The 20,824-nt window shown below is 52.3% G+C and overlaps 7 protein-coding genes across 7 annotated transcripts; 2 read left to right on the top strand and 5 right to left on the bottom strand.

Annotated features, from left to right (window-relative positions):
* Window positions 1-2,479: 2,479 nt before the first annotated feature.
* Window positions 2,480-5,305, bottom strand: P153DRAFT_435611 (uncharacterized protein; the record flags this gene model as incomplete). Its single annotated transcript, XM_033673159.1, has 3 exons — window positions 2,480-2,924; window positions 2,982-5,189; window positions 5,287-5,305. The coding sequence occupies 3 exons, from the start codon at window positions 5,303-5,305 to the stop codon at window positions 2,734-2,736; spliced, it is 2,418 nt and encodes an 805-aa protein (XP_033518391.1). The 3' UTR covers window positions 2,480-2,733.
* A 181-nt stretch (window positions 5,306-5,486) lies between these two features.
* On the top strand, window positions 5,487-7,278 carry P153DRAFT_391034 (PTPA-domain-containing protein; the record flags this gene model as incomplete). Its single annotated transcript, XM_033670996.1, has 2 exons — window positions 5,487-6,482; window positions 6,547-7,278. The coding sequence occupies 2 exons, from the start codon at window positions 5,487-5,489 to the stop codon at window positions 7,276-7,278; spliced, it is 1,728 nt and encodes a 575-aa protein (XP_033518390.1).
* A 168-nt stretch (window positions 7,279-7,446) lies between these two features.
* P153DRAFT_303065 (uncharacterized protein) lies at window positions 7,447-10,116 on the bottom strand (the record flags this gene model as incomplete). The annotated part of the gene is made up of 3 exons (XM_033664489.1): window positions 7,447-8,663; window positions 8,788-8,935; window positions 9,049-10,116. The coding sequence occupies 3 exons, from the start codon at window positions 10,114-10,116 to the stop codon at window positions 7,447-7,449; spliced, it is 2,433 nt and encodes an 810-aa protein (XP_033518389.1).
* Window positions 10,117-10,680: 564 nt separating this feature from the next.
* P153DRAFT_371297 (uncharacterized protein) lies at window positions 10,681-12,046 on the bottom strand. Its single transcript, XM_033669239.1, has 3 exons — window positions 11,921-12,046; window positions 11,379-11,684; window positions 10,681-11,202 (listed from the first exon to the last, which is right to left on the bottom strand). The coding sequence occupies exons 1-3, from the start codon at window positions 11,931-11,933 to the stop codon at window positions 10,886-10,888; spliced, it is 636 nt and encodes a 211-aa protein (XP_033518388.1). The 5' UTR covers window positions 11,934-12,046; the 3' UTR covers window positions 10,681-10,885.
* Window positions 12,047-12,819: 773 nt separating this feature from the next.
* On the bottom strand, window positions 12,820-16,798 carry P153DRAFT_401537 (uncharacterized protein; the record flags this gene model as incomplete). The annotated part of the gene is made up of 4 exons (XM_033671913.1): window positions 12,820-14,482; window positions 14,533-15,368; window positions 15,421-15,800; window positions 15,850-16,798. 4 exons carry the CDS (start codon window positions 16,796-16,798, stop codon window positions 13,078-13,080), a joined length of 3,570 nt encoding a protein of 1,189 aa, XP_033518387.1. The 3' UTR covers window positions 12,820-13,077.
* Window positions 16,799-16,993: 195 nt separating this feature from the next.
* P153DRAFT_371296 (uncharacterized protein) lies at window positions 16,994-19,138 on the bottom strand. The gene has a single exon (XM_033669238.1). It carries the CDS (start codon window positions 19,102-19,104, stop codon window positions 17,275-17,277), a length of 1,830 nt encoding a protein of 609 aa, XP_033518386.1. The 5' UTR covers window positions 19,105-19,138; the 3' UTR covers window positions 16,994-17,274.
* Window positions 19,139-19,255: 117 nt separating this feature from the next.
* Window positions 19,256-20,617, top strand: P153DRAFT_371295 (CDK-activating kinase assembly factor). Its single transcript, XM_033669237.1, has 3 exons — window positions 19,256-19,476; window positions 19,561-19,801; window positions 19,854-20,617. Exons 1-3 carry the CDS (start codon window positions 19,422-19,424, stop codon window positions 20,485-20,487), a joined length of 930 nt encoding a protein of 309 aa, XP_033518385.1. The 5' UTR covers window positions 19,256-19,421; the 3' UTR covers window positions 20,488-20,617.
* Window positions 20,618-20,824: the final 207 nt, after the last annotated feature.

The raw sequence follows: 20,824 nt of genomic DNA, 5'->3' as shown, positions 1-20,824 counted from the left end.
TACGCGAAGACAACTGCGCCGCCCCCACGAACCTAGTATATTGCCAGTTATCGAATCGATACTGTTTCATGACAGAACTTCAGTTCTTGACAACATTCTGGTTGCGAAAGAGAAAGGCGAATCAATCCACGCGCGCGGTTAGGGAATGGGCACGAAAGTGTTACAGTGATTCACAACTCGGACTGGACTTATCATTTCAGCCTTGTGCCAGGCAAGGCATAATTCACCGGAAATGAAACTTTCCAAATCAAACCTAGAGGAACATCAAAGTAGAAGCCACGATATTCGCGCCTCTAAAAACTAGTTTCGACCAACTGAGAAGGTTGCGACGAAGGCAAACGATACACTTTTCGTGTTTGTCTGTAGGTGTGCAAACAACAAGTCTATATCCTATGCTCTTTATCATCTCAGACATACTGATTGCGATTTGTCCCTTGCAAAGCACAACAGTGCATCGTAGTATGTGGGTAAATACTCTATCTAGATGTGTGACCGTCCCAGACTAGTCAGTAAAGATAGTTCGGGTGCCGAGTCACCACGGCAAGTCAATGTTTTCTCACGATTGTTGTCCCTCATCTTATCCTACGAGGTTTGGTGCAGTACTATCTATATAGGATTGTCGAACGAGCTGGAGAATGCAATCATCCATCTGCAAGACGGATGCTGTTGTGAAATTCTATAGATCCATCTCTTCAGCCCACCTGGCACCATTCCCTATGATTATCGGACGGTTTTCTCGAACGTTGAATGGGCTGTGAAGCAAGATCGGTCGCGTCAGGCTGAGACTCACTGATCAACAATCTCAATTTTCACGATGGTAGCTTAGTTGAGATATGACTTTCGAGCACATTGATTGTTGAGAAAACCTACATCCCTTGGGACTCAAGAGCAGAAAAGAGCATAGAAATATTATGTTGTATTGAACGTCTACTGACGATTGTGAACTTTATCAAGGGGCATATTGAGCAGACACGTAGACATAACGGAAGAAATTCAATTGAACTTTGAGTGATCTCTATGTTCGCGGTCTAACTCCTTTCGCCAGTAATAGTATCGCATTCCAAAGTCACTGTATGCGCCATCAACGATTCCGCCAAACGCCAAACCTCTAATGATCCGCACAGCATATGAGGGTATGCACGCCTCTCGAATACACCTCGACATACGATCCGCACTCCTACACCGCTCCAATTCCTCCCCCATCCCAACCCAGTCGAATACCCATTAACCGATGGCCGAGCCATATGATCAAGATCGCGAGCAAAGCCCCCATCATCTGCCTGAAACACTCACATCCAAGATTCTTCCAGTCCGTCATCATCGAGTTATCGACATGTTTGCTGTCCTGAACCTCGATTTGCTCGATTCCCGACACCGTAGTTTCCTTGGGCTTCGGGAGAACAGGCAGCTCCTCGGCCAACTCCGCGAGCTCACCTGTTGACGATGCAGGGAGGTTCTCAGCTCGCTCAATCATTCCCATCTCAGCTCCTTCGAAGACGGTCTGAAGGTCGACATGATCCTCGACCTCCGAAACCGGCGACTCAGCTCCCACCGAAAACACGTAGACGAAGGCGGGGAGTGGTTGCAACGGTGACTCTGTAGTCTCCACGAAGTCAGCAACAGGCTTTGCTGCAGACTCGTCGACCTGCTGTAGAGTCTTCCGGGCGGCTTTTCGCGCCTTCTTCGCGCGCATCTTCTCCCACTTCCTCTGCTCCTTCATGTTGATCTTCATCGTCTTCGGCTTATCGAGCTGCTTCTCATCGGAAGTGATATTCATCTCTTCTCCCGTTGTCTCCATCTCCGTGTTCGGCTTGACCATACCCGTCAATACTTCTGACGACGCCGACGGCGACATCGACAAATCATTCTCTGCGACATCAGGAGAAACTCTAGGCTTCCCGACCACCTTCTTTTCCTTCTTGGAGACAGTCTCCCATCCTTTCTCTTCTGTCTTCAATCCCGGGTTCTTGTCCTGCGCCCTCACCCGCGCGGCCGCTTGCTTCTTATTGTCCTTAGGCGACAAGCGGTGTGGCTGTGCGAGAGCCTTAGCGTTGGGTTCTGCGAGCACGGCATACGGGTTGGCGGATGTCATCGTTGGGATGATGTGATGGTAGGTTGTGGTGAAGTAGTGTGAGGGGTTCCAGTGGGTTGAGGCGAGGTGTGGTGATGAATCTTGGGCACGTTGAGCTTTTCGTCGAGGAGAGATGTAGGCGTGCTTGGAGTTGAAGACTTTGGATGAGAGGAGAAAGAGTTATACGAAACGTGAGAATCTTGAAATAACTTCGCATCCGCTCGCGGCATTCACTCCTGTAGCTCCAGGTCTTGGCATCTTGTGGGGTGAAACATGATGTTTAGACACTTGGAAAGCTTCTGCATTGTGATCTAGTGAAACGGTTACTGTCCCTACTCGATTGCGGTAAAGTTCACATACGTTCGGTGAAAACGTGTAGGTTTGAGAGGGCAATTTGAGTATTGTGATGGGTCAAATATGGTAGGGTATTTTGATATATTTTCAAAGATCTGAGGTTGTGTGAATGACCATGAGATGTTACCGAGAACGATAGAAGAACATCAGGAACATTTACTTTTCTGAAAAGAGGAATAATACCACACAAAGTTTGAGGATGAAGAATAGAACACCAACAACACCCGCATCACATCTCAACACAAGATGACTCAATGAGTACGACATACTTGCACTGAGACTCTGTGAAAAGTTGATCGCGAGTACAATCATGGCAGATTGGGGATCTGCTTGACCCAATCCGGGACTTCCCAGTCTTTGTCCTGTTGTGCTTGATGCAGCTTCAGGTAAGCAGAGCGCACCCAAGTCGCTTTCGTAGTGATATCTGTGACGGTGAAATCTCGCAGCATCCCGCCAAGACGGCAATGGGCGTGGAAAAGTTTTTCGAAGACGCGTGGACCTAGTACGTTTGTTAGCGTTCACAGGTAATTATAATATCGAGTGGCATTGAACGCACCAGCGAATTTTTCAAGGGCCTGGATCAAGACGGCGGTCTGTTCATCAGTCCATTCCTTTTGTTCCGAATCTGAGGAAGTAGCGCGTGGCGCGACGCGTTCTTTGAACAGTGGTATGCGCTCAAATCTCACACCATTCGCATCGGTCTCCTCGCGGTCCTCGAGCTCAGTGAAGAAAAGTTTTCGTCTTTCATAGGGGACAGGCTCGCACTGCATTCTGACGACATGGAGGTCTTGCCAGCGTTTGCGCCTCTCCTTCCTCGCATTGAGGTAGTCTTGTCTCGCCTCCTCCTCTTCCCGTTTGCGCTTTCGATCTAAACGCATCAGCTGGTCTCTTTGTGCAGCCTTGAGGATACTGATCCGAGTACGAAATGCCTGTTCGACTTTGCGTAGGGGTACGATGAGTTTCGATTCCACATCACTGACGAGCCGGTCACCTTTCGAACGCTGAGGGACTGATACGCCCCACGTGGCTATCTTGGCTTTGAAGACCAGAATATCGTTGGTAAGAGGGTGAAGGACCGTCAAGGCCTCCAGAGACTTCGTAATGTCGTCGAACTTCTCATAAAGCCAGCTATACACTGTCTCCAGGTAAAGAGTGAGTGCGCGGAACAGATACGAATAAGCATCAGATTTGAATGCCAATCGTCTAGACTCCTTAACGCCATCAATTTTTTCGAGTGTTCCTCTAACATTATCAATGTTTTCGACTACGAGGGCAAGCGAGTCAAGTTCGCTGACTGAAATGTATGATTCGTCGCATACTTGTTTGATCATAGTAGCAAGCTTCGTCTGACAATTACCCGAACGCTCTTCAAGGTCAAGAAATTTAACAACGTGATCAAGATCAGTCAGTTCGGCGTTTGCTTCGGGTTGCTCCTCCGGGCCCTCATTGTGTTCGTTTGCGTGAACCTGTTCTTCGTGTGCAGCGACTTCCTCTGGAGGGTCTGATTCTCTATCCTCTGCTGGTGACGGATCGAGTTCGTACCCATTGTCGGATGTTTGGCTTTCTTCAGCTTGGTGATCGTCATCGGCCTCATTGGTTGAAGCAGATGAGTTGTCTGCTGTTTGTTGTGTACTTTGTATTCGTACCTTGGACACTGGTCCCTGTGCCGTCGTCCTTGTCCTTAACGATCTTGACTGACTCAAGGTGGATGCAGGGATGTGCTTTGGTCTTACGTATTCTTCTGTCTTGTCAAGACCAAACACTTGGTGACTGGCTGGTGGCTCACCATGACCGTCTTCTTGTACGTCATTGACTCTCCCTTGCGAAGCCTCATTTTGTGTATTTGAAGTCGGGATTGGATCAACCTGGTCACTTGTAGACTCTGAGCGACTTGGAGTCGGCTCAGCGCCATTGACGACTCGATGTTTTGACTTCTTGCGATTGTCAGCAGCGGAGAGCTTCGGTACCGGTATCGCTACCTCAATGGTATCGCCATCGCCTTCGCGTTCGTTGATGTCAGAGCGTTCGCCTCCCGCATCTGCGATTGAGGAAACAGTGTCTGGCTTGGCCTCCCTTACCGGTATACGAATTTCAGGATGACTCCTTCTACTGGGTCTGCCTGCGTGCCCTTGCTCTACTGAACTAGACGGTGCCTGTTCGCCATTCGGAGCTTCTAAGGAATCAAGTCCTTGCATTTCAGGAGACTTGGATTTCGTGGTTTCTTGGTCGGATTCATCCTCGACTACTTGCTCTCTGTTGTCTGGCTGATGATCATCTATGTCAACACTGTCGTTGGTGCCTTGAGCCAATGCAGATGGAGAGATGGGTAACGGCTGCTCGTCTGCATCTTCAGTGCGTGTAATAGGTCCAACCTGGAGCTCGTCTTGTTCGGGGTATATTTCAGACTGCGTCTCGGCGGCTCCCTTGGGTTTTTTCTTTTTCCTGAGAAGCCTCAGCGGTGCAGGGTTGACGATCTCGGGCAGCTGAAAAGTCCCCTTCGTCGGGCTATCTGGTATATCGTACACATTGGTCCGGCTCACGGGCTGTTTACGCGTTGCACCCAGCGCAAAGCTTGGGCGTGGGAGCTTCCCCTTTCCAACGTCTAATTTACGCGCCCCAACGGTGGGTTTGCCAGCTCGAGCAGCATTGAGGAGCGACGCGCCCTGAACTGCCGAGGAAGATGGTGCAGATGCTGCTCGTGATGCGTGGGACGCTGCCGCGTCGGCAGAAGAGGAGGACTGTGAGGGAGAGACGTCATTAGCATCTGGGATTATGTTAGTCGCAGTGGCAGGAAGGTCAAAAACATTGCGCAAGCCTGCCAGCGCTGGACAAATGCGCGTTCAAAACGTTGTTACACCTACTTTTGTGCAGTCGCGCCATGTTGATTATCTAATGCGAAAACACCAAACGCGTGCGGTACTAATGACGACGCAAGTGGGGTGCAACTGCGAGGCTGCTCTTGCGATCGAAAGACAGGACGGGAGTCGCGACCCTCGACACGCGAACACGCCATCACATGCACTACACACCAAACCAAACCAGATCTGCAACACCACACACCATGCCCTTCCAATCTCTGTCGACGTGTCCGACACTCGATCTTCTCCACCCAGACAGCAGCCATGGATTCACAGTCCCGACAAAACGCATCAATGATGGCGATGATGTCACTTTTTTCCTCGCAAGCAAGGCCTATGCAGACATCATGACGTTCATGTTCCAGCTCAACATCTCCATGATCCCACGAAGAATCACAAACGAAGAGCAAAGCATTGAATTCGTTAAAGAATGGAGACTTCAAGACCTGGATGTACCGCATCCGCCTGTCGTGCAAAGCATCGCCAAGCTACTTGACGTGCTGGGCGCCGTAGTCAATGAAGCCCCACCAGATACGGGACCAAGACGTTTTGGGAATGTAGCGTTCAGGACGTGGTATGACATTGTTCGAGAACGTGTATCAGATCTGCTGGACCGATATCTACCTGCAGAGGTCCTGGCCTTCAAATCATCATCTGATGTCTCAGCGAAAGATGAGCTCGAAGCCTACCTGCTAGGCAGTTTCGGCAGCTCACAGCGTCTTGACTATGGCACTGGCCATGAACTCTCCTTCCTCGCTTTTCTAGGGTGCTTGTGGAAACTCGGCGCCTTCCCAGAATCCGAGGATGGGGATCAAGAGCGTGGCATCGTTCTGGGCATCATCGAGCCCTACCTCGTCCTGATCCGCCGCCTCATCTTGACATATACACTCGAGCCTGCCGGGTCTCACGGAGTATGGGGCCTCGACGATCATTTCTTTCTTTCATACATCTTCGGAAGTGCGCAGTTCTCGCCCTCAATATCCACTCTTGCAGACGTTACGACCGAGGGTTCGTTGCCAGATGCACCAAATCCTGCAGATGTCGCGAAAGCAAATGCTGTGGAGCGCGAGAGAAAGCGAAACATGTACTTCAGCGCCATTGGCTTCATCTACGACGTCAAAACCGGCCCTTTCTGGGAGCACAGCCCCATCTTGTACGATATCTCAGGTGTCAAAGCAGGTTGGGCGAAGATCAACAAGGTATGGATGAATTCTCCCTTTTACTTCCCATACAAAGTGCAGGAACCTGACTAACACACATCAGGGCATGATAAAAATGTACAACGCGGAAGTCCTCTCAAAATTCCCGGTCGTCCAGCACTTCCCTTTCGGCTCCCTCTTCCCCTGGACACCAGATCCATCCGCAATAACAATCGAAGCCAGCGTGCACACATCCAGCCAACCGAAAGCCGCAACACCATCCTCCACAGCGCCAACAGCTCGCCCTCAGCCGGGCCTGCGCGATCCCATGGCCGACATGTCAAGCGGCATACCCTCCACATCAGCGCCCTGGGCCAACTCACGCAGCAGCCCATCTCTCCCTATCACATCTGCCCGCCACCCGCCACGCCTCGAACCTCTACCTCTGCGCGCCCAGCCATCACCTCGGAACCCCATGGCCAACCCCGCAAATGGTATGCCAGCCACGAGAGCGCCCTGGGAATCCGGACGCATCACTTCCTGCGTACTTGGACCGAGTGAACCCGATTTGCCAACCCAAGCTCCGTGGGCGACTAGGACACCTATTCCCCCCAGGACCAGTTCCTCGGTGCCAAGTGAAGCCAATCCGCCTTTGTCTGCCCCTCCAAGCGAGCCTGGAAACGCAGCCTGGGCGCGCTCCGTGCCGCATGCGCCGCTGAGTGAGGCGAGTATGAAGGCGTTGAGGGAGAGGGGACGGGCGGGCAGTTTGGCACCTGACGCGGCGCCACTTAGGAAGGGAGGTGAGGTGGGTCTGGAAGAGGATGCTAGGCAGGGGAAGGATCAGTCAGAAAATTAGGGTAGGGAGCGGGGGTTATATGATTCAATGGTTGAATGACATGAGTACATGGCGATACACAACACGCTTACACATGAGTAAAAGTTTAATATGAAATTTGGCTACATTTCCCATGTTCTCAGACCATACGTCCCATACACTGAACCTTGTCTGCTTGCACCTCTCGTTCTACGCAACATTTTCCATCAGCCCCGCGCCAACCGTCCTCCCTCTCTCCCTGATAACCACCCTCATGCCCTCCTCAATCGGCAACTCCCTTTCAAGCTGCACCACCACACGCGCCACCTCCCCCGGCTTAACGATCCTCGGCCTCTTCTTAACCACCTCTCCCGTAAACTTATTCAGCTTAGCACTTAACGTGCGAATACCGCCGGGACTATTCAGGGTACTCCTAAAGACCTCAACAGGCATAGGCAGAACATGATCGAAGGCAAGCAACTTCGAGCTGAAAGCCTTGACGAGTTTAACCGGGGCGTTTGGCGGACAGACGATATCTCCTTTGCGCAGATGGACGGGGTCGATGTCGGATAAGTGGAGGGTGGGGATCTGGCCGCAGACGGCGTAGTCGACGGGGCAGTCGCGGACTTCTATGGCTTTTATGACTGCGGTTTCGTTGGCGGGGAGGGCTAGGATCACGTCGCCGACTTGCAGCGTGCCGGCGTCGATGCGCCCGGATATGCTGAGTGGGGAACGCATGTCGCCTCTGAAGACGTCTGCGACGGAGAGGCGGAGGGGCTTTGTGAGGTTGCGTGGTGGGAGGTCGATGCGTTCTAGGGCTTCGAGGAGGGTTTCGCCTGTGTACCAGTCTGCGGCGTGGTGGTCGACTTTCTTGGTCACGTTGTCGCCTGTGAGGCCCGCGAGGGGGATGAAAGTGATGCGTTTTTCGGCGAAACTTGCCTCGGTTAGGAAGGCCGTCATGCGTTTTGTGATTTCATCGAAGCGCTGTTTGGACCAGGATATTGTGTCCATTTTGTTGACGGCCACTATGATGTGCTGCATGCCCATGCTACGAGCGATGAGAATGTGTTCTTTTGTTTGGCCTTTGAGACCAGCTTCAAAGCTGTTGGTACTGGCGTCGATTACGAGGACCGGGAAATCGGCCTGTGAGGTTCCAGATATCATGTTTGGTATAAAGTCCTTGTGGCCGGGCGCATCGAGAATTGTGAAGTGTGTTTTGTCTGTTTCGAAGTAGTGGGTGGCAATGTCAACCGTTATTCCGCGGCTGCGCTCTTCGCTCGTCTCGTCCATGACCCAGGCGAGGGCAAAGGACGATTTGCCGATTGTTTCGGCTTCTTTCTGGAGCTTGTCGATGGATCGCTGATCAATGACTTTGAGATCGCGAAGTAGACCTCCCATCAGCGTACTTTTCCCATGGTCAACGTGCCCTTATTCTGTCAGTACAATCGAGTCCGACAAACACCATCGTGGCTAGACGACTCCTACACCACTTAGTGCTCCCACAAAAGCTTAAAAGGGTACTAGGAGCCATCTGGATTACAAAACACTTACCAACTACAACGAAATTCGCCATCCGCTTCATACCACTTTTCTCATACTCGTCTACCACGTTCAGATTTTTGCTTTTGACTCTGGGCTCCTCAACAGTCAATTTTTCAACAGACTCAGCCAACTTCTCTCCATTGCTGTTGGCTGTCCTCTTCTTCTTTGGTGTAGTTCCTGTACGCCTTAGATATATCATCCTCAAGGGTCCGTGTAGGAGAGTCAGCGTCGCCCAGCGCCCGCGCCCTTCTTCGCCTGAGCTGCTCGCACGATATCGTCAGGGCTAGGTCCATCAAAGGGGTTCAGATCTTGGTATTCCTTGTAGTTGACATACGGTGCCGGGAAGACTTGGTCTGAGACGGGCGGTGTACTTGGTTGACTCGGTCCACACAGGACAGACGCGAACATAGAAGGAGCCGCACGAACAGCTGCAAACTCAATGTTCACAGCTGGTTGATCTGCTTCGATGGTGTCTTTCGCTTCGTCTGGAGATGCTTCTAACTCTGGCGAACGCGAGGGCGAGCGTCTTCGGATAGGGTATCTGGACGCTCGAGATGGACGTTCACTCTCCTGGCCGCCACTTTGCAAAGTTGATGCATCCTTCTCTTTGGCCTTGACGCTGAGCTTGTCGAGCATAGAAACGGCCTCATCAGTCTCGCCATTCGCTGTCGAGTTTGCAGCGGCCTGTGCGTCTTCTCTTTCCTTTCGGCGTTTTGCAGCGAGCGCGGCTAGCTTGGAAGAGCCACCCAGCAACCCCTTTCTATACTCTACATGGTTCTTGTACGCAGGAGGAACGACCGTGATGAGGCCGGCTTCCCGACCAGGCGGTATTTCTCCCCAACGTATATCCTTCCAGAGATAGAGATAGGCTGCGCTATGTTCAAACTTCCGGGTCGGCTGTGTTGGCCAGGGCGAGATGACGACGGGATACGCTGACTCCTCCACACGTCCGGAATTCACGTCAGATTGCTTACCAGCAGGGTTTGCCGTTGGTGCCTTCTTCTCTGCCACACTCGCCGCCTGCTCGAATTTCGAGACGGCCTTTTCCTTCTTCTGCTCTTGCTTTGGCGCTGCTCCCCCAAGCTTGTTCTTCAGGTATGTCACGCTCTTCCCGACGTCGTAGTAGTAATGCCACAGTGCCTCCTGGATCTGTGCATCGCTGACACCGGCTTCGAATTCTCCCAGCGCTTCACGCACTCGGATCGTGCCTACGCGTAGCTCCTCCTTGTCTTCCGCAGGCACTCCTTCCTCCTCTTCCTCGTAGTAGTCATCGTCGTCGTAAACATCGTCGTCGTAATCGATATTTTTCGCGCGTTGAACGCCACTTTTTGGAGGCATGGTGTCGCTGGGTACTGTGTCGTTATGTTTCCCGAAAAGGGTTCGAAAGAGATATGGGCTGTCGCTACGATTGAGGGCAAAACGTATGCAATAGTGGAAGCTGTTCGGCTTAGGTATCAGCGTCGGGTTAGGGAGTCAGCAACGCAGGTGGGTAGCTGAGAAATCAGAACGCGTGGGTACAAAGATGACGTTGACACTCCATGAATAAAGTGGTGGGGCGCGGTTCGCACCTACCCCGCGCTAAGGAAGGCCGCCCAATATGCACGTTGTATTACTCAGGCTCAAGGGCATTCACTGACTCTGGAGATGTAACCGACAATTTAGCCCGCCGTGCAGCTCTTCACGTCAGGCAGCGAGGTGATATTGTTTGGTCGTAGAAATAGACAATAAATCTTAATTGAAACTAACGCCAAACTGCCACCATAACTAAAATAGATGCATGTGCCACTCGTGGTAAGTACACCGCAATTGGGTATAGAATTAGTGAAGAAAATCAAGTAGCAAGAATAACCGGGAACGCATGCATCCAACTGCCCATACATGTATCGAAACGGGTCAGTATCTTGTGGTGCAAACACAAGTGAAGCAGTCCATGATAAATCCCCCACCACGTCCGTGTAATCACGTTTTTTATACATTTTCAACTTTGACACTCAAAGACGGCCTTGATATGGAAAACAACTCGAAAGCGTCCAGCTTCATGACGTGAAGAGCAGCATGCAGCTTGAGCTTACACATCTTGACGGAGGTGTAGGGTTATTCTGACCACCTACTGGTTAGGGGGAGAAATCAGAGCGGAAGCAGGGACTGTGTAAGCAGGGGCAGATTGCTGCTCTTGAGCCTCGGCATCCCAAGTGGCTTCGCCCATTGGTCCACTGGTAGCACTCATTCCAGGTGCAGGGTTGCTTGCGGGAAGCTCGGGGACCTCGGGCTGGGGAGGCTGCGCAGCGGCCGCAGGAGCTTCGGTGTGCCTGGGCTGGACAACCTCAGGGGCCTCGCTGGCTGGAGACTGCGCCGGGGCAGCGGCGGGAGGGGCAGGTGCAGCTGCAGGAGTGGCAGGTGCAGCTGCGGGGACAGGCTCGTGGGCTAGAAGGTGTATTCGTCAGTCCATGGGTATCTCTACAAGGCAGATGAAAGCGACCATGGAGGTTCGAAACATGATTGCGAATAGAAGGAGGACTTTCTATCTTCTCCTGACTCCACCCAGCAGTCATTATTGCTGCGCTGGCGCGGACTCGACATAGGACGAGAGGTTGACCTACCGTGTGTCTCCTTCTTGACCTCTGCCGGAGCAGCAGCCTCACCCGTGGTAGGCGCAGCAGCAGCAACTGGCACAGCAGCGGCTGGCTCAGATGCAACACTGGATGCTGATGACGATGTGCCGCTCGTTGCCGGCTGGGGCACGGTGGCCGGAGCGGGCGCAGCGGGAGTGGTCTCGGTGGGCTTCGCGGTGGAAGACGAGGGCGTTGCGGTGGTGGCCGTCGGCGTGGCTTCACCAGTCTTGGCCTTCTTCTTGCCTCCAAACATGCCCCTGAGGGACTTCTTCACCGTAGAGAACGCGTCGAGTGCTGCGATAACGATAGCGATTAGATACGTGAACCGCAAAGAGCAAAGATCGTCGCATAGTGGAAAGTGGGAAGTGGGTTGTGATGAGAGTTCGATGCCATATGCTCAGGCAGAAGCGCTGAACAAGGCAGGCGCGTTGAACCAGGTCGTGTGCAAGAGAGAATGACCAAGCCATGGCTGTATTCATGGGCAGAATGCAAAGCCAGTAGACAAAACGACTCTAGGAGAGTATACATACGGACTCCGGGCATGATGACGGCAAGTGTGTGGATTAATTAGGTCGAAGGGTATATGTGAGTTCAGGACGAGTTTGTTTGGTCTAGCAACGAGAAGTTGATGCAAGGGACAAGAAGGGGAGACGTGCAGGTAAGCAGTAGCTGGCAGAGGAAACGTGGGACGACAACGACAGCGAAGGGGGAAGTTGCGAGTCAGGTGCACAACAACCGGCGTGAGTCTCGATCAAAGGCCCGATATTAAAGGTTGGTCTGTGCGTAGATTTGGAGATACCCTATCATGTGATGTTTCAACATGCTTGATCGACCTGTACAACGGTGGAATCGATACGTCCACAATGACTCTGAAGTAGCGGTAAAGCTCCACTACCGTCTGTACTGCCGTTAGACGTACGCCTCCAAGCTCCCATCGCCGTTTGTGACGTTTGTTTTTAGTCCAGGATTCTATCAGCACAACGGCAAGGTTCAATCAAACTGAGTCCGGGGCATGAAATTGCGCCTCTTTCCTGCGTTGGCTTCTAGGCCTCTGTCGATGCCTTACGACTCAGTCGGCTTTTTTGCCAAAAGCTTGTAAGGAATACTCTGGAAACTCAACGTTGAAGCAAGTTTGTAAATAGGAATCTATTTTCGTGCACAAAACCCATGGTCCTTCTTGCAAGAAAGGCAGGTAAAATGTGTCTCAGCCATTACGAGGATTTAAGTCTCGACCTTGCCGTCCGAAATAATATTCAGACTACGGAGGCAAAGACGAACCAGATGCTGTTTAACATCGATAATGTTATCCCTCGAGACACTTAACGATGAACAATATTGCATTTATCACACGGAAACTCATAACAAATCGACCTGCTCGAGGGTCTCGTTACAAGCTTGTCACCTTTCGCGCGTCACTCAACAGAGTCTGAATGGTATGATAGTATGATTAAGTTTTGAAGCTTCCCTAGCCAGAGCCCAAGGGTGAAATATTCCAACCCAACGTTCACTTCCTAGGAGTCCTCCAATCTCGAAGTAGTAGCGAGTACATATCCACCACGAGACGTACGTACCACCACATCACATCACACATCCACCATCTCTCTCCATGGTACAACCCCCAAAATCAGTCAAGCCTGAGAAAGTATCTTTAGCAACGAAATGAAGCCCATAGACCGTTTTCTCTCTCTCAGCCTTTTGATCCCCCATCAAACCCCCGATCAAGCTTCTTGAGCGCCTCCTCCGCCACCCTCTCCTCTCCACTCGCACCCCTCAGCCCCTGCACTCTCGTGGGCAGATCGCGCATAACTTGCTGCACAAGATCTTCAAGGGCCTTTGGGTCGCCGCCTCGAAAGCCCGCAGCGACGTCAGTTTTGCTTTTACCGTTGCCGTTTCCGTTACCATTCCCGGTACCAGGAGACGCGGCAGTCGCACTGGCCGACGCACCACCAGAAGGCCCAGCACTTGGGCCTCTCTCGATGTTCGGCGCGCCTCTCGACGGCACGGGCTGAGGCTGTCTTTTCCTCAGCATGACCTGGCCCTTGCTGTCCATGTATGTCTCGTAGCCTTGCTGGTCCAGAACCTCGTCTGGGACTTTTACTCCGCTGTTCCCACTCATGTTTGCGCTTCCGCTTGCTTGCCCGTCTTCTTGTTTCTTGCCTTCTCCTTCTTTGCCTACCTTCTCAAGCACACGGATCCTCTCCTGGTTCTCCCTGTTCCCTTCCATCAGAAATCGAAGACACATAATCGCATGCTCTCGTATGTATGGATTGTGCTCATCGTAGCTGCAGCAGTTGAGCACCGCCTCGATACCACCCAACGGGCGTATCTGGTCTTGGACGGATTTGTTCTTCCAGACAAGGGACGATAGAACCAAGACAGCCAATTTCTTGAGATTTCGCCACTCAAAGTCCGAGGGCTCGTCGGCGGCTTCGTCCATGTACGGACGTGGGGAGGGCGAGGCAGGCGGTGGAATATACGGGTCCTGGATAGGAGCAGTGGTGTCGTAGGGGCGTTCGACTGCGACAGGTTGGGGCTGTTGCTGTTGATTCTGCTGTTGATGTGGTTGTTGCTGACCCTGATGTTGTGGGGCAGGAATATCGACTTCGACGGGCGCGGCAGGTGGCGGCGGTGCATGTGCGACGTTCCTCAGTGGTGGAACAGAAAGCTGTCCCTTGGGAATCGCAGCATCCAACTCTTTCAGCAGTGTGACTAGTTCATTGACAATTTCCCAATTGCTCAACATTCGCTTCCACGTCTCGTGCTCTGTCAAGATGGCAAAGAACTCCAGGTACTGATACACGCCCTCGTACATGCGCTCCATGTCCCACAGGTTGAGAGGGAAGTCTTCGGGTTGCGCGTGACCGGCACGGATCTGGCCTTGCAGAAAGATGAGCGCACAGGTTTGCGGGATGATATGTCGCCGGAACTCGGTAAGGAGAAAGTTGACCATGTGGACGTCACCCTGGTCAACTGGCAAAGGGTTCGGCTTGAGAAGGCCTTTGGAAGGTTGTGCACGCGCTTGTCGGGCGCGGAAGATGTTTGTGAGAAGCTTCATAATGACTGCTTGAGCGGGTGAGATGATGTCCTTGGATCTACGCAACCGTTAGTGGGATTCCTCAACTCCAACGTCGACTACACTTACTCAGACTCTCTGAAAGCATGGTAGGCGAATGGTAGTAACTGATTCGCCAGGATTGCTTCCATGATCTTGACCATGAACTTGAAATACAACTCCTCTTCCCTCAGGTCCCAAGCCGCAACAAAGATCAACAACTCGCGAAGGAGGTTGCGCCCATTGTCTTGCGCAAGGAGCAGATGGCACCGTACACCATGCATACTCCTCACACTGCTAAACACTGTAGGATCAGAATGATATCCTGGCTGGCCCTCGTGCGGCTCCACAATGCCTGCCATGATGATCATGGGTAGAACTTCAATCTCCGTCGGGCCCAGAATGAGCGGTACATCCGTAAGCAGTCCACGTCCCTCATCTCCCGGGATATCATCATAATCGTCGTCATTGTCGTTATCATCGTCGTCCTCAGGCGGTGGAGAGGTTGGTGAGGCTACATCACTGATTAGCCCCGGACGGTCTGGATCTGGCTCGAGACGCTTGAGCAGATCATCTTTGCCGTTCTGCAGGATCTCGGCACCGAAGGATGGCGGATAGGTTACGCGAAAGTCGATCTCACCTGCCGGGGACGACCGCTTGATGCTGGGATCGAGTAATGAATCATCCAGTGCTGGTCTCGAGGCTTTCTCTTCCGGTGTGTCTTGTTCGGAAGACGAGCCGTCAGGATACGCGATTGAGGACCGCATCCTGTCGACCTCTACTTGAAGCTGATTGATGCTCTTTGCGAGTGCTTGTACGCTTTCTTCGTTCTTGGCGTGCTGGTCCACCACTTTCTTATAGGTGCTGGATTGGGTGATCTGGTCACGGTATCTGGCAACCACATCGGCATAGAGCATATTCCATTTCTGCGGAGAGTCAGTAGTTGTTTCTCACAAGACAAGAAATGATGTGGCATACGTTCTTCTCTTCTTCGTTCATGGTCTGCCATCGCCTTCTGCACTCGGCAGCAATTTCATTTGCGCCTGCCTTGACACCGTGCTGCATCAAAGTCTTCTTGACCTCGTTGCCCGTCTCGCCAATGTAGAGCAGGAATGGGGATGAAGCAGGTTGTTGCGGGATCTTGAACGTGTCTAGGTTGCGTGCTGCCTGCTCTCGCAGAGCTTGTTCGTCGTCTTGCTGTGGGAACTCGTCCATTTTATACTTCATGTCGGCAAAGTTGGGCAGCTCGTTGTCGAGATGGCTATCGAAGAGCTCGATCCAGAGCATGAGTTTTCGCTGCTCGTTGCGCGCGATCAAGTTGTTGAGGAACTGGAGGCAGGTGATGAGAAGTTTCTTGTCTGTGGATTGTTAGTGTTGTGCGCTCATGTTGTTGCTCGCAGCTCTTACAAGCATTGATAACGCTCTGCCATTTATCCTCGTCCTGCGTCCCGGCCTCGCCATCATATCCCCTCGCAGTAACTCTCACGCAGACATTAACCAGCGCAAAGATATCTTTATCAAACAACCTCTCTGCGCTCAGATTCTGCACCTTCTCCCCATGCACCAAGACATTGCGCGCAATGCACACCATCTGGTTCAATCTCTCCAAGTCTCTCAGCAGTTGCGGCGAATAGCTTGCAATCAAAGGCCCAGAAAGGCCCTCGTACTCTGGGGCAGCGGGATCCGGGGCAGCGAAACAGCGTCGTTCGAGGTAGGGTATGGCAGCCTTGAGCAGTGCCGCAAGATCATCCCAGAACTCCCACGACAAGCCAAGCTCCTCGCGTATCTCCAGATTCTTGCGCGTCTCCTCCAGCGTCTTTTTGACCACGTTCCGTTCCAGCATTTTCAGCGTGTCGTCCCTGATATAGCCGGGGTTGTGGTAGTGTACGGTATAGGGCGCAATGGCGAGGCGCAGACGCGTGAGGTACGGCCTTGCTGCATAGTGCTCCGAGGAATAGCTCTCAGTGTCGCCCACACTCCCCGTGTTGCTCGGGCTCTCGGTGTTGTCCACGCTCTCTGCGTCCCCGCCCCCGTCCACTTCATCTTCCCTGCGCAGATGCACACCCGACATAGTGGCGGTCCGGTCCCACTCCTCCCACTGCCGGTTCTCAGCAAGCAGTGAGCGATACACCCATACACGGATCGGCGCAGGCGAGCGGAGGATGCGGTAGATATTGTTCGAGGCCAGCTTTTCTGATATGCTGTGGTACTGCGCGAGCGCGATGGGTGCGAACGCGAGGTCGGTCGTGCTTGGCGGCTGGGCTGTGTGCGACGAGGAGAAGCTCGCGTCTGACGGTTCAGTATTTGTGGAGAGAATGTCCGGCTGCAGAGGCGTTGGCTCCGTGGCGGCTGGCATAGCTGCGACGAGCGGTAGGTGCAAAAAAATGGAGGCAGGCGTCATCGGCTACTTAGGAATGTGAGCCCCGCCCCCACCTCAATTACGAACCACCACACAATGGTAGGACCCCGCGACTCTCTCGACTTGCTCATCTCACAACTAAACAACAGAAATCATGCTCATCGCTCACATATGCAAATACAAACAAAGTAGTGGAGTTCAAAGAATTCAATTCAATTCAAGCATGCTATCTGGTGTGGAATATACAGAGCATTTCAAATCGCGTCAGGCATGAAGCCAGGCCAGCCGCGTCAGAGAGCTCAATTGAAGTTCGATCTTGGACCAATGTAATGTGAGACTGACACATAAAAAAGGTGTCTCTCACAGGCATGAATTGTTCCGTACCCAACCCACATCACATCGAGTTACTCTGCGTGTTAGTCGAAACAGGAAATTGAGAGAAGGAACAGAGGAAGCTGAACGTGCATCGATATTTACATACCATCGGCTTTCAACCTAGCCGCCATGAACCGACTGACCTTCTTTGTTTTTCCATCCCTTTCTTCCAACAGCGGGCTGTCCATGTCTTCTTGGGAAGGCTTGAACCCTCCTTGTTGTTGTATAAACTTGTTCCGCGCTTTGTGATAATCGGCTTGGATTTGACGACCAATCATGACGGGATCGAAATCATCAGGCGCACCAGGCTCCGAAGACGATGCAGTATGCTCGATGACAGACTCAGCTACGGTACGGCCTGCTGGGCCAGAGGGTACAGGTGCTACTTCTGGGGCAGGAGGAGTGGGTAGCATCCGCGGCGCTTGATCTGCGCCAGATCGAGCGCTCTTGAACCTGGAGACCTTCGCAGGATTGCTGGGTACCGATGATGCTTGAGTTGTAGTGGTAGGGCGCTCGACAATAGTGTCTGATATTGTCGGCGTAGACTTGAGCGTAGGTGGAGGAACTTCGACGGGTGCTTGTGCCGATGGAGGAGGAGGGTCTGAGATGTCGAGATCATCAGCAAACCGAACGCCCTTCTTCGTAGGACTTGACTCGACCGTTTTTGGTTTCGCCGTATCCAGTGACCCGTCAAACTCGTCATCTTTTCGCACACGCAATGTTCGGACATCGTCGGCGTGCTCTGCCAGTGGGTGAAGGTCAGACTCAGGGCCGACGTTCTCAAGCATGCGTGCGTTCAGTTTCTTCTCAAGTTCAAGCATCTGCTTTCGATAATCTTCTGTGAGCACAGGCTTGGCGGTGCGGCCGTATTGATCTTCGTCTTCCTCATCCTCGGTAGCATAGTCGTCAAAACCATCATCCATATCATCATCCGAGTACTGCGCCACAGGATCATCCAGGTCGAGCTCAGCCACGACTTGACCAACCTCAGAGAGCCCATATTGCAGCATCTGCCGCCGTAATTCGGCGTCCTCGGGCGATTCGTCTTGCGGGATGATGGGGTATGTAGCAAGCTCGTTGTCATCTTCATCAAGCTCGATGACCTTTGTGCCGCGCCTGAAGTTGAGACTCTCGAGATCTTCGTTGTAGCGGTCAGTTTGCAGCTGAGGCTTTTTCTTATTGGAGGACGATTTAATGTCATCGGCGAATGAAACAGTCTTTTTCAGAGGTGTGGTCTCAACACGATCGGGTTGTGATTGCGTTGCAGATCCAGAAGGCTCAAAAGTAGTCTTGGCATCTTGTAAAGTTGATACAGCCGAGACCGGTGTTGACACTGGTTCGGAAGCTTCTCGATCAGGCTGCCCTACGTCTTGCTTGTTTTCCAATTCAGCCTTCTGAATGCCGGCTTTTCGCAGAACCTCCACAATCTCTGCGGCTGACTTCCCCGTCTGGTTTACGGAGCTCGCAATCTCGTTCCCGTCCTCGTCCAACTCTTCTTCGATGTCCATCATTGGCAGACCCTCTTCATTGTCCACTCCAGGATCTAATAAAATGTCAACACCCGCAAGTTGCTTTTCGGTAGTGTCTAGCTGCTTCTCGATAGTAGCGCTACTTTGCTGAACATAGTCAATGCGTCTAGAGATCATGTCAACTACTTGGTTAGCACTGCGTTTCGTCCGCAAGTCTTTGCCGAGCAGCTCTTCGACCTCCTTGTCGTTGACCAAAGTGAGGTCGAGGTCTCGAGCCATCTCGCGTATTCGGGACGGCGGAAGGTCGTCTGCGCTCTGGAGCTCCTCTTTGAGCATCTGGTACTCGGCTTCCCAGGTCGTCCAGTGCGTGAGGGCCTTTCGCAGCTTATCCACACTCTCCTGGAGTTGCGCACGGCGGCGCTCAATGCTCTCCAAAGCATCTTGCGTGGATGCTGCCATAGTCGGTGGTATGTGACGCGTGAGGGTGGAGGGGTGAAAGAAGGCTGAGGAAATTTGCACAAAGCTAAGTCCAGACAAAAGTGGCCTTGGCGCGCTAGACTCGCAAGGGAACCATGCGCGGAGTGCTCCACGACAGACTTCACTCGTAGTTACACAACTTTGGATATCCTCACATATTGATTCCTACAGTCCTTTCAGAAACATCATCCATCAGGTTCTGCAGTTTCTTTGTGAACGTCGCTTAGTCATCACTAGCTCGAGCGTGTCTTCGCGTTCAAGCTCCAATCCACGGCCACGACCTCCGCCTCACCTCCGCCATGTCGAAGCAGCTCAGCGCAAATGGCGCGTCTTCGAAGCCAGACGCAGACGATGGTGCGTCATTTCTCTTCAAATCTCTGCATAGCTTGTCTTTACAGCATCCCCATAGTCAAAACCCTCTCGCTGACTCTGCCCAAGACATCTGCCCCGTATGCAAGTCTCGGCGCTATCTCAACCAAAACATGCGCTTCAAAATCAATCCGGAGTGCTATCATGTCATGTGCGAGTCGTGTGTAGACAGAATCTTCAGTCATGGACCCGCGCCGTGTCCGATCGCCGGGTGCGCAAGGACGTTGAGGAAGGGCAAATTCAGAAAGCAGACGTTTGAGGATCTGGAGGTGGAGAGGGAGGTGGACATTCGGACACGGGTTGCGCGCGCGTGAGTGTTGTCGAGTGCGAGAGAGCCGCATGAGAGGCTAACGGTGGTTCAGGATGACTAAGAAGGAGGAAGACTTCGAGACGCTCAAAGACTACAACGACTACCTCGAACAAGTCGAGGAGATCACATGGAATCTGATTCTGAAGACCGACGTCGAAGAGACCGAGCGCCGGCTACGAAAATGGGAAGACTTTCAGAAAGCAGAACTTGATCCCTACGCTGTCCGACGCGCCATCGAGCCAGACTCCAGCGATACCTCACACCTCAAGAAGGGCGCCACGCAGCGCAAGACCTTGAAGTCGGCGATAGCTTTGGATTCGCTCGCCAAATCCGACGACGCGAAGAAAGACACAGGGTTCAGTTTCAATGGGCTGAAGAAGCGCGTTGCACCACCGCCAGAAGCTCCCTTCGATCCTTTCGATGGCTGGAGTATTGAACCCGAATATTTTGTCTTGCAAGACGACTACGACGTGGATTGGCTGACTAGCCAGAAAAACGATCCAGTACATCTGGTGGGTGGATACGATATGCGAGACTTCTATAATCGAGCGTTGAGGGAGGCATTTGGCGGGTTCGGTGTGTTCATTGAGGACGAGATCAATGCACGAGCAGAGCCACCGTTGGACGCAGGCACTGGAGGTGTAGCTGCGGGTGGGAGGGATGTCATTATGGACGACATCTTCTAGTTTTTCTTGCACTGATGATACCCCGGCCGAAACATGCCAGCATTGGGCGGCGTTTGTGTTGAATAACTAAGAGATATATAGATCAGAATATCGAGGTTGAGTCTTGATACCGAGCATCTATCATTTTTCCACCAACATAACAATGAGCATCTTGCTCGAAATCAATTATTGGTGCTCACCTTGATGATAAGTGTTAGGTGTGTTGTTGTTGACAGTGTTGTAGAGTTTATGGTTCGTGATCTAGCGCGATCTTATCGTGGAATGCCTTCATGTTCATAAGTTGTCCCCATTCATGGCTATACTGGTGAAGTTCCCTATGTAAACACTTTACACAATC

Source organism: Dothidotthia symphoricarpi, assembly GCF_010015815.1.
Source record: "Dothidotthia symphoricarpi CBS 119687 unplaced genomic scaffold P153scaffold_25, whole genome shotgun sequence".
Lineage (NCBI taxonomy): Eukaryota > Fungi > Ascomycota > Dothideomycetes > Pleosporales > Dothidotthiaceae > Dothidotthia > Dothidotthia symphoricarpi.
The sequence above is the reverse complement of the archived record's forward strand: the minus strand, read 5'-3'. Positions and strand labels throughout refer to the sequence as shown.